Genomic DNA, 12,727 nt, shown 5'->3' on the forward strand with positions numbered 1-12,727 from the left:
TTTATTTTTTAGTCTGGATTTGGCACTTGGGTTTAACATCAAAAGATGACAAGATCTAAACATTTCAGCCTTTATTTACATGTAATCACATCAATTTCAGATACATAATTTATGTTTTAAACCACCAATTGTTAATGTGAACAAGCATGGGACTGAGAGGTGTGTTTTGTCGCTCAATGTTTTATTGCACTGTAACTGAGATTGAGGGCCCAATTTTTGGAGACAGGTACCCATGCGCTTGGCATAAAAACAGACCCACCTAGGTCTAGTTTTTGGAACCGCGTGCCCCCCCCCCCACGGGCTTTCTGCTGGACAGAGCTGGTGCACTGCCTCCATACCTAAAAATTTGGTGACACAAAATAGACTGTGCTCTGCTTAAAAACTGGTGCATTGTGGCAGGTCTCATTTGTGAATTTGCATCTGGATCCCCCGCACCCTGCCCACCACCTTTTCCAGCTACTCCCCTCAGGCAGGCGCTACAGATCCATGCGCACCAAATCCAGCAGACACTTAAACAGCTTCTTCCCTCTAGCCATTAACTCCCTAAACAGTCACTGACGTAGTCACTCTTCTTGTCCAACAAATACTGCTACTGGTCACTCTAAAATGGTTCAATGATTTTCTGCACCAACTGTACAAACTGTCATCGTATTGTATTCTAGCACTGTTCACCTTAGCTCTGCTTGATACTTTGCACATTGTCTCACAGTTGTCACTGGGTGGTACCACCGCACTACGGTTCACTTACATTATGAAATGTCCTTGCATACCTATTTGTCATGTCCTTGTTTACGATGACACTAATGCAGCGTGTTATACCGGAGACAAATTCCTTGTGTGTTCTACATACTTGGCCAATAAAGATGATTCTGATTCTGATTCTGATGATTGGGCAAACGGCCGTCGACATTTACATGTACGTACAGTAGGTCAATTATTGTTATAAACTGGTATTAACTACATGTCATGTTTTGATCTGTTTGTGTTTTGTTTTCTGCTCCAGTTGGAGAGGAGGGCGTTCCCTCCAACACTGCAGCTGTCATGAGTTCAGTATCTTGCTTCAGGATACTTCAACATGGTCGCAATGGCCGGGGATCGTACCACCAACCTCTGGGTGGGGAAACAACCACTCTAACACTGTGCCATGCCACCCCCATATTGTCGGATAATACGCCTTGCTCACGTTCTCGCTCCTCTCGTCCTAATCTTGTATTTGCTTGTTTTGTTCTAATTTCGCTTTGATCTTGTTTGTAACATTATCCTCGGTTTGTTTTTGATTTTCTCATAATTGTTTTTTCCTTGTCCTTTTGTGACAAGTGATTTTGCATCTTTTGCAAGTGCTTTTGGCAATATTATTATTATCCTGTTTTTTTTTTAACCATTATTTGAAATAGTATGAAGTGTCTTTCAGAATGATGGCTAGTTTATGGATGCTGTTTTAGTTAACATTGCTATTGCTAAACCACCATATTGTTGCCCAATCAACACCCATTGCAGCATGGTATCCCTTAAGGATACCTCTCCATATGTGGTCCCATCTCAATTTTTTTTTTCTGCGAGGTTGAGCAGGGTTACATCAGGGAATGTCACTAATCCTTGTCAACTGTGGGCTTGGGAAGCCCTTTGAGACTTTTTTAAGGACTGCACAAATAAATTTAACTTGTCTGTATCTATCACGCCCCCCCCTCTCTCACACACACATAAACACAAACACACACACACACACACACACACACACACATTTCTTGGATTTAAAGGGGACATTGTGGGAAAGGGAGCATGGTGAACAAGTATTTTGTGTATCTGCCGCACACTTCTGATGGTTGGGGTGTGAATCTCGGCCCCTACCTTCCTGTGTTTTCTCTGGGTATTCCAGTTTTGTCCCAGGTTTCAAAAACATGCATGTTAGTTCATCACATACCGATACCCGTATCGTATTGTTTTGTGTTTTTTTTTTTTATTGTAAAGTGTCCTTGGGTGTCTTGAAAGGCGCTTATAAATAAAATGTATTATTATTATTATTATTATTACTTTAAGGTGTGAATGTGAGTGTGAATGTTTGTCCATACGGGCCCTGTGATTGACTGGGGACCAGTCCATGGTGTACCTCCCTCTTGCCTAAAGGCAGATGGGATAGACCGCACAACCCCAAATGTGGATACCTGTATACAATAATCTTTTCAACTTTGAAAACAGGAAACGCGCGACATGAAGATGGAACCTATTCAAAACTGGTTATCTATCAGTTTGGGTAATTACATGTTCTAATTTTACAATGCTCAAATTAAATGAGTACCCCCAACCGGTTTGTTAGAACAACTACTTACGGTAATTTTCTTTCAGAATCTGATCCAATACTTTAGCTCACCCAAAAATTTGGTGTTCAATTACAAATAATGCTGTCATCCAGGGCAGTGATTCCAAGAGGGTGGTGGCAGACTTTGGGAATGTATCAAATTTCACTTACTTTGTCAGAAAATAATGAATTACAGATATGTCTTTGTTCATCTATCGATTCTAGCGGCGTATAGTGAGAGAGAGGAAAAATAAGTAGTCTTCCATTAGATGGCAGAAGGTCCTTCCTGCAAGTATATAAACTATATTTAAATAAACAGGCCCAGATGTCACACAGAGTATGTAGATTCATGAAGAATTTGAAAAGAGAGTATTATTATTTCATATATTTTCTGACATTTCTGACATTTGGAAATGTGCCAGTATCTGTAAAATGGTTACCTTTGCTCAAAGGTTGGGAAACACTTCTCAGTTATATATCAGATCAAAACGTAAATGTTAGGGAATGACAGCTGAACTCTTGACTTGTCTCATTATCATCTTTTAATGATCAACCAAATGTAACAAGTACAACAGAAAAAATAAAGGAATTGGCCTTCCTGTTTCGATACTTTTACATTTTCCACAGCTGAGAATAAAAACGAATATTTGCATGGTATTTGGATAGGAAATGCAGCAATGAACACAGTAAAGACAAACCTGTTGAGAAGATTTTCCATCTCATACAGTCCCATTTGGATTGTTTGGTTTCTGAGGGCTTCGCCAATCAATAGGGCCACACGGGCATTTTCCTCCAACATCTATCATAGAAGACAAATATAATTCACTGACACATCACACCACTCCTGTCAGCCACACGACACAAACGGCTTCCAAATAAATTGCATCTCATAATTAACGTGGACACATATGCCTGCACATAATTGATTGGGTTTGGTGAAAAATGAGAACCCCCCCAAAAGAATGCAGATTAAACACTATCTAGAGAAGTGAAGCCACCGGCAGCCATCTTATGTTGCCACTCGCTAAGCCTGACTAACTTGAATACTTTGTAAATTGCTTTCACTGTGACATTTTCACATTATTTTCTGTCTCATCCATCCATCCATTTTCCGATCCGCTTTATCCTCACAAAGGTCATGGAGGGTGCTGGAGCCTTTCCCAGCCGTCTTTGGGCAGTAGGCGGGGGGACACCCTGAACCAGTTGCTAGCCAATCACAGGGCACACACAGACGAACAACCATTCAGGCTCACACTCACACCTAGGGACAATTTAGAGCAGGGTCACCAACCTTTTTGAGAGTGAGAGCTACTTCATGTGTATTGATTGTGTGAAGGGCTACCAATTTGATACACGTCTGAAATAACATTTGTACAAATTACATTTAATAATATTATAATGTGTTATTTTTTCATACTGATTTAAATTTTCAGGGTCTGGTCATCTTAAAGATGTCTCACAATACTGCCAGTGTTTGCATTTTTAAATCATAATTTTGTCACGTAGCAAGGTGGTGGTAGACCCCAAAAAGCAGGCAGGAGGGAGGAGCAGGGTGTATTTGAAGAAGTGTATTGATAAAACACAGAAAACTAAACCCAAAACAAAGTCATGAAAACAAAACGAATCCAAAGTAACAAACAAAAACCATGGCAGAAACTAAAAACTCTCAATAACAAAAACATGACCAAAAGATGACTGAAACAAACATGACAGTAGCATACCAACAGCCACAAACAAACATGACAGCAGCAAAAAGCAACAATGACCCGACATTGAGTGTTCGGGCAGGAGTCCTTTTATACAACTAATAATTACATAATGACCAACAGGTGTACAGCTGCAGGGGGAGCCCTACAGTGCCACCTGTTGGTCCCAAACCAAATCATGACAAATTTCTACTAGCAAATCACAATCCTAGCACTGGCGGGCTACTAGTGTGGTTCTCACGGGCTACCTGGTGTCCGCGGGCACCCCGTTGGAGACCCCTGATTTAGAGTGTTCCATTAACCTTGTCTGTTTTTTTTATGGAACGTGGGAGGAAACCGGAGTGCCCGGAGAAAACCCACGCAGGCACGGGGAAAACATGTAAACTCCACACAGGGAGTCCGGAGCCGGAATAGAACCCTGCACCTCTGCACTGTGAGGTCGAAGCGCTAGCTACTCGACTACCAGGCCACCATTTCCTGTCTCCACGGTGAAAATGCCATCGTATGTGGCATACCGTTGTACCAATACATATGGGAGAAAAGTTACATGCACGTTTCCATCCATCCATCCATCCATTTTCCACCGCTTATCCGGGGTTGGGTCGCGGGGCAGCAGCTTTAGGAGGTAAGCCCAGACTTCCCTCTCCCCAGCCTCTTCTTCGAGCTCTTCCTGGCGGATCCCGAGGCGTTCCCAGGCCAGCTGGGTGACATAGTCTCTCCAGCGTGTCCTGGGTCGTCCGCGGGGTCTCCTGCCAGCGGGACATGCCCGGAACACCTCACCAGGGAGGCGTCCAGGAGGCATCCGAATCAGATGCCCGAGCCACCTCATCTGGCTCCTCTCGATGTGGAGGACATGCACGTTTCAGAACATGATTTCAAATTTTCACTTATAAGGTATATCTCTGAGTGCTACTCAAAGATTCGTCTGCATCATGCTGTCAGAACCATCATCAGTGAAATGAAAGCAGAGCCCATCAGGACATTTGCTGCCAAATGTAAACCTAAGATCTCTCAGTCACAAGTCATGATACTGAGCTAATATACTCTGGACAATGCAAACAGTTGAGAGACTCTCATTTTTCCATCCTAGCGTAAAAATGCACTGATAACAGTATTTTCATCAAAAACATTACAGAAGGTGTCAGTGAAAGTAACAACTTAAGATGGCCGTGCTCTGGCTTCAGCTGCGAGGGGCCAATTAATTGTCCCTTCATATGAAAGTACAACCTGAATGGATGGTGTTCGGAATGTGAAACGTCGTGACCGTCAAGTTATGATGTCAATACTTAAAGGAATATCATCGGGCAAAGTAAAAGACCCAAAAAGTCATCAGGTGCCCAGTTTACAAAAAGAAGAGGAGAAACTGGCAAAAGTGGTGTGAGTGACAGGAGGCTATCGGCCATGGATGGTAATTCTGGTCCTCGACGGCCCGTATGCTGGATGCTAGATGTCTCCCTGTTCCAACACACCTGATTCTAATGATTAACTCACAAAAGGGGGGTGTCGCTCAAGGGATGGTGCGCCAGGATAATCAAGATAGGTCCTCCTCTGATCATACCTTTCCCTTCATCTTTTGTTTAGCCACACCGCCGCCAGCCTTCTACTTTGTATCTGAACGGACTTCTGTCTGTAAATATCCGCTTGCGCTGTTTCAAAATCTAGAAACGTAGCATTGCGAAACCTACGTTAAATGAGCTAATTTTGACACTCAAAATTATTTTGCAACTCTAATAGCTGCACAAATGTGCAGAGCAAGAAGGCAGCACGTAAGAATTCCACGTTTTCCTCCATTTCCTGGTTTGTGTCTGCGTGCTGCCCTCATCAATTCTGTCAAATGGGAGCTCTGATCGTCACAGAATAGATCAGATCGTTGATAATATTTTTGTAAAAAGTACAGTGTGAATACGAACCGCACCAAAGAAAAAAAAGGTCTGCTTTTGATCTGGACCAAACAAGCGAACTGAATGACTATTCTTCTCTCAGCGGGTATTCACACCTGAAAAGTCATTCAGTCCGCTTTCATGGCCTGAAATAATTTCGCCGGTGGGCAGGCGGGGGCCTGGCCACCGACGATTATTTAGCTGTAATCTAATGTTTTGTTGCACAACCTTTCGAAGCAATCACAATAAAGTACTTGTGTTAACTGTAAAGGAGACTTGTACATCTGATTACTATCCACTCGGGATTAAATTGATCTAGCTCTCTCAGATTTCATGCTTGCCTTCTCATAGATCAGGGGTGCCCAAACTTTTTTGACCGAAGATCTACTTTTCGATCAACCAACCTCCCGGGATCGCCCCTTACCGTGCACGCGCACGCACACACGCGCGTGCACACACACACACACTTGCACGCACACGCACGCCATGATGAGAAACAGCCTATCATGGAGACATGCGATGCACTTTTGCAGCCTCTTAACTATCGTAGCTCACACGTACCGTTTTAAAGTGCTTCCCTGGGCCCTCTAGATTCTATTCTTTGCCCATGCCCTCAGTGAATTGTACACGAAGCAAACTGAAGGAAAATAATGACGATAAAAGATATAGCACGACAGCTCTGATCACAAGCTGCAATTGTAGACTGCTGCGCGCTAATAACTTCCGGTGACGTTGGTCTCGCGCCACCGTAAGTGAAAGATTTATCTGCTTTATTTTATTTTATTTTTAAAATATTTTTTGTGAAAATGAGACTGATGGATGATTAGGGTGCAGTGGACACTAACACAAAAAATATATTACTGACATGCACAAAGACACAGAAATGGTTGTTTGGTTGTTTGTTTTTTCTCCTCTACAACCCTGGGATCTACTTGGGACCTTGGGATCCGAGCTCTACCGGTCGATCAGGATCGACGTAATCGACGTAATGGGCTCCTCTGTCATAGATTGTATGTTTCGACTACATCCTCACAATCTTAACAGGAGCGGGGCTGCCACTGACAACGTGTAAAGAGCGGCATCACAGTTAGTTTCAATCACGGTTCGTTCCGTTCGCGATCGGCAGTTTAAATAGCGTGTAAAGCCTTTCTGTAAAAGTGGTGTCTTTTATTTAGTTATTTTTGCACAGTCGTCACGTTTGTGCGGTGGCACTAGAATGTTTGTTTGAACCAAGTAATTTGCGTTACAACTGGAGTCAATAATGTAGGCACTTCACTTCTGGGTTTGGCCGTTGGGATTGGAGTCCTTTTGCTCTATTCCAGTTATGTTTGCTTAATGCTTTCTCATGTTTGGAATAATGAATATTGATAATACATAGTTTGAAATCGTGGTTGATTTATTATTCTTGTGAAGTTGAAGGTATTAAATTAATTAATGTAGTATTGGTGGTAGGGGTAATAATAGTAGTACTCAGAGAATGTTTAGAGATTCAGCCATCTCGTTACCTCTGCGTCCCGCGTCATAGACGCATATTTTCCCCACGGGACGCACAGTTCCAAATAATGTGCGTTTTTGGGATGCAAGGAAATTTCTCAGTCAAAACAAACAAACAAACAAACAAAAACTACGGCAAGCCTGAGGATTTCACGGTAACAATCGTTACCGGTAGCGTGTCGTTTCCGTGGCGTCATTTTAACGGTACCGAAAAATAGTTTAACCATAAAAGTCACCGCACACAAGTTGACTGTGTGATCAACGCGATTTCACTGTTCCTGCATGTGTGTTTGTGGTGTGGTGTGTGAGTGTCTTCTAATTTACTTTCGTTTTGTTTTGTTTTCAGTGTTGGGGGGGACACAACAGATGACGTTATGTGCGCATGCGGTTGCTATTTTTGTCCGCAAACTGAGGAATCGGGCGGAATAAAGTTTGAGATGGCGGCGAAAAAAACTCACAAAGGTCTACTAATTACGACTTTTTAGAAATGGGAATGCCAGTCTGATTTTTCGTATGAATCGTCCAAAGGGCGTATCACTAAACTCACCTGTGACGTATGCACAGAACACGAGAGAAAGATACGACGAGAGGCACGATTACGAGGCAAGTTGGTCATTAGATCTAGAGGCTAATCGCTGTGAAAAATATTATGAAACAGTATTGGTGATTGTATAATTTACTGGTTGTAGCATGGTAACTTTATGAATAAAACATTCGTCACAAGTTGTAGTCATGCGAATGTTAACTGTTGGTAGAACTCATGATGACGTGTGTTAAATTCTTTCGTCAAATTGATAGTAGATTACACATGCATCGTCTTGGGAAGAGGATGTCAAGCCACATCAATACTTACCTGTATTAATGATTACCAGTAAATTAATCTTTGCAGTGTGAGATTGGAAAAAATACTCTGATGATGCCACATGAGTACACCAGTTTTTGATCCATTTAGTTTTTTGGAATAAACCTGGAGTACACAGCTGCTGATGTAATGTTCATTGTTAATGTATCGTTTTCAAACATTTACCCTTGAAACATTATACTTTTGAGTCTCAGAATTCTTGATTATGAATATCAGTCAAAATAGAAAAATGGGTTCCCATGATGAACGTTTACGGAACCCAACATTAGTTACCGTGGTTTCCCATTGGGTAATCCGATGGAACCGAAAAACAGTTACCATAAATTTCCGAAATCCTCAGGCCTGCTACTGACTTATTTAAATTTTTGCAGCATTTGTTTATAATTGTATTTATATGTTGTTGTTTGTGTTATTATCATATGCAATTGAATAAGTAGACCGTTTCAGAATTCGAAATTTGGGACTATCTCAATCCATAATGGGACTCATACTTTTCTGATCAGCGAGTCCCTGGGACTCGCTGCCGGTAAACTGTAAAATTATCACTGAGAGATTACCGCTTTTTCTGCACTCACTGATTGACTTCTATGCAAAGTCATTTCTCAACTTGTCTTCCGTGCCATGTCATGCCTGTTGAGTGTTGATTTACTTTATATTAAGAAACTACTGCACTAAAACATTAATTCATGAATGGATATCATATGCTTTTATTTTTTTCTCTCAGTATAAATAACACGTACCCTGACTGTTCTACTCTTTGAATAAAAACACTTCATTCAATTGTTAGGGACTGCAAGGGGTTATGATGGAGGGTTGTTGCAAATCATGAAGACCTGCCAAGTGGTATGATAGCATTGTTTTATACATGTCCTCGGCTAGGCCTCAGCTTCAAAATCAGTCCTTGGTCCTTGGCCTTGACCTTGGAGGCAAGTCCTTGGCCTTGGCCTTGGCCTTGGGTTGCCGGTCCTTGGACACAACACTGCAAAATGCATACTGTAAAAGTCACAAAGTGTCTTCGACATTGTCTTTTGGAACAATGAGACAAAACTGAACGTTTTCTTTGTTGGCCGGAGTGAGTGTTGAAAACAATGATGAGGATTAGACATTTGGTAGGCGTGTAGTTAGACTGTATTTGACGCGACAATTCAAAGTAAAAGTCACTTACCTGAGTGATGATTGTTGGTAGGCTGGTCTGGTAGAAACCTTCGTGGTCTGTATCTGGCTCCTGGTCCCTTTGCCAGTCTTGCAGCTCCACCTGCAGAGCTTTTTGCATCCATTCAGACACACTCTTCTACAGTCGCAAGAACAACCAGAAACCGATGAGAGGCTCCTACCGTGCATTTTATTGAACAAGGAAGGTATCCACTGTATATACAAGTGAATAATTTAACATTCACATTTCATTTGATAAGACAATTGTTTTTGTGAATGTATTTCATATACTCACCCGAACGCTTGTAACATATTTGTTCTGAAGTTGCTCTAATCCCTCAGGAGAGATCAGAGGTTCCAGCTCTTCTCCTTGCATTTCATAGAGCAGCTCTGGATGACCCATCATTTCAGAGCTGCCAACACAAGATTGTCAAAGCCTGAGTTTACACCAAACCACACAGTGGGTTTAACTAAGTGGATTTTGATTTGAATGAAACTTGCTGTACTTTTTGAGAGTCGTGGCAAAACACAAAATCTCAAATTTTAGGTCAATTGAAGCATGGGAAGGCGGCACGGTGGTCAACTGGTTAGCACGTATGCCTCACAGTGCAGAGGTTTTCTCCTTGGTGCTCCGGTTTCCACCCACATTCCAAAAACATGCATGGCAGGCTAATGGAACACGCTCAATTGACTGTGACTGTGACTGTGATTGAGAGCATGAATGGTTGTTCGTCTCTGTGTGCCCTGCAATTGGGTGGCAACCAGTTCAGGGTATACCCTGCCAACTGCCCAAAGATAGCTGGGAGAGGCTCCAGCACCCCCTGCAACGCTCATAAGTATGAGCGGATTAGGAAATGGATGGATGGATGGATGGAGCAGGGGAATTAGCCATACAGCTCACCAATTTTAACCCTCATGCCCTGCAGGTACACATGATGTACACCTGACATGCGGTGTGTTGCAAAAAAAATGCATGTCATGCATGGGTAATACCCCTCATGCCATGCATTTGTTTTTGCAACACAATGCATGTCAGGTGTACATGATGTGTACCTGCAGGCCACGAGGGTTTTTAATATGTTCAAAATCTGCTTGGTTAAATATTTAACATTTTTGGGGTGGGTGATTTTGCATGGAATGAAACACGCCAAATAGGTCTTTGAATGCCAGTGACAAAATGTTTACAGTGCATCTATGAACAGAAGATAAGTGGATTTTCTGTGACACTCACGAAAGATAGAATTAACTCAGCTTTCAGGAAATTCAAAACCTAAATTGAATTTAACAGGTGACATTTTCCAAAAAATTACTTTTTAATTGCATGCATACAAACAAGGCTGTCTCTGCAAGGTGACATATTTCAGGATTTTCCGCACATACGCACGAAAGATTTTTTTTTTTTAATGCTCAGATACACTACCTAATTGCTCTCATATGCCCTATGAAACATTCTCATTCGGACTACTGAAATGTCTGCCGTGTGTGTGCACCAAATGTATGGTGAAGACTCTAAAAATATGTATATAAATTAGAGCTGTCAAACGATTAAAATATTTCATCTAATTAAAAATGCAAGTGTAATAATTAATTCAAATGAACTAAAAAATTAATCGTGATCACTCAAGCATTTTTTATCGTTTCTGAATTTCCTTCTATATTTTTTGTCCTATTTTTCCCCCATTTTAATGCTCTCATCAACATGGAATCATGAATCAGTTTTCTATGTGCAAAATGCAAATATTTACTGAAATAACAATTTCGATTTTCAATTTTACATGAACATTTTTCACTTGGAGCAGTTATTCACACAATCTCTCACACAAAATTACTGTCCATCAACAACAGTGAAAAAATATTTTGTCACACAACAGCTGCTTTAACAGCTCTTCTTATGGAATCAAAACAAAGCAATGTAACATTATAAAGTGCACATCTAAGGTAAACTAGTACTCAGCCTATAGTGGATTTAAACCATGGTTGCATACTTCGTTTTTCTCAAGTTTGCTTTGAACACAGCAGTCAGGTGATGTTGATTCTGTTGGTCCTTCTTGCGCGGAAGTTTCTCTATGGTTTTGTGTAGACATCATTTCGGATGACTACACTTGGTTCGATGACAACACTGGAGACGTTTTATTTTCATTGTGGTCGTTAGGTCGCTACCACTGCACCGCTAAACTCTCGCTCAGCGCACCGTCACTGTCACACGAACACAGAGAAGCTCAACCCGCTTTATTTATATGGACTGTAACCTTCCACACAAAATAGTTCCAAACAAGTAACAATCGCGTCAGTGGCATACATCATATTCGACAGGCTACCTGGTCTTTATTCTTATTTCTCTCCCGAAACAGTGTCTTTAATTGAAATGAATTTTAACGGGATTAAAAATTTTCTCGCGAGATTAACTCTCCCCGGGCCTGCGTGGGTTTTCTCCGGGTACTCCGGTTTCCTCCCACATTCCAAAGACATGCATGACAGCGTGATTGTACACTCAATATTGTCCCTAGGTGTGAACGCGGATGGTTGTTCGTCTCTGTGTGCCCTGTGATTGGCTGGCAACCGGTTCAGGGTGTCCCCCGCCTACTGCCCAAAGACAGCTGGGATAGACTCCAGCACCCCCCGCGTCCCTTGTGAGGCTAAAAACTAGTGATGGCAAAATGAAGCCCCATAAAGCATTGAAGCCCTGCAGGGAAATACTTCACAGACGCTTCGAGGCTTCAAGATGAATCATTTCCTCGACTACGCCATCATGTGGACAGGAAAATGTATAACATGCTTGGTGCATGCAATAAAATGGTGGGGTGTAAATCATGCTCTGAACACACCATCATATGTATTTGAGGAGTGTTTTTACATGAATTGTTCTGTGTCACTTTGTCTATGTTTGTGCTTATGCAACAAGTGAAAATGTGAAATCAGGAGGTAAAATAAAGTGCTTATTCGTTTTTATTTAAAAACAATATTTTAATCAAAGTTTTTGGACTCAGGTGTTTGGGGACTACCCCCCCCCCCCCGGTCTAGTTAAAATGGTATAACCCAAGAGGCAAGGTGCGGCTTGTCATCGTTACTGTCAGTTGCTATTCATACTATGAAAGCATCAGTAGTGCCGTCGCAGCTGTGAGTTTATTGTGTGCGGAATACGCAGTTGGGAGTCCAGTATCGCGACCGTGATAGCAACGAGGCTGACGACATGGCGGCTAACGTTAGCATCCCAGCCCCGGAGGAGATGAAGCTGACTGGAGATGTTGCTAACAACTGGGATAACTTTCGTGCTGAATTTGAGGACTATTCTTTGGCATCCGGGTTGGAAGATAAAGACAAAAGAGTGCAGAGAAGA

General features: G+C 41.9%; 1 protein-coding gene across 6 annotated transcripts in view; it reads right to left on the bottom strand.

The window, feature by feature from the left end:
* exoc3l1 (exocyst complex component 3-like 1) overlaps positions 1–12,727 on the bottom strand; it is a 30,969-nt gene that overhangs the window by 7,219 nt on the left and 11,023 nt on the right. For all 6 annotated transcript variants that reach the window (XM_086109113.1, XM_086109114.1, XM_086109112.1 and 3 more), the window contains 3 exons: positions 9,686–9,803; positions 9,404–9,529; positions 2,995–3,095 (listed from right to left, as the gene is read on the bottom strand). In XM_086109113.1, the coding sequence (XP_085965239.1) occupies positions 2,995–3,095; positions 9,404–9,529; positions 9,686–9,803 (345 nt within the window). The remainder of the gene's footprint in view (positions 1–2,994; positions 3,096–9,403; positions 9,530–9,685; positions 9,804–12,727) is intronic.

Source organism: Hippocampus guttulatus, chromosome 4 (genome assembly GCF_054856545.1).
Source record: "Hippocampus guttulatus isolate MCC_2025c chromosome 4, RoL_Hgut_1.0, whole genome shotgun sequence".
Taxonomy (NCBI): domain Eukaryota; kingdom Metazoa; phylum Chordata; class Actinopteri; order Syngnathiformes; family Syngnathidae; genus Hippocampus; species Hippocampus guttulatus.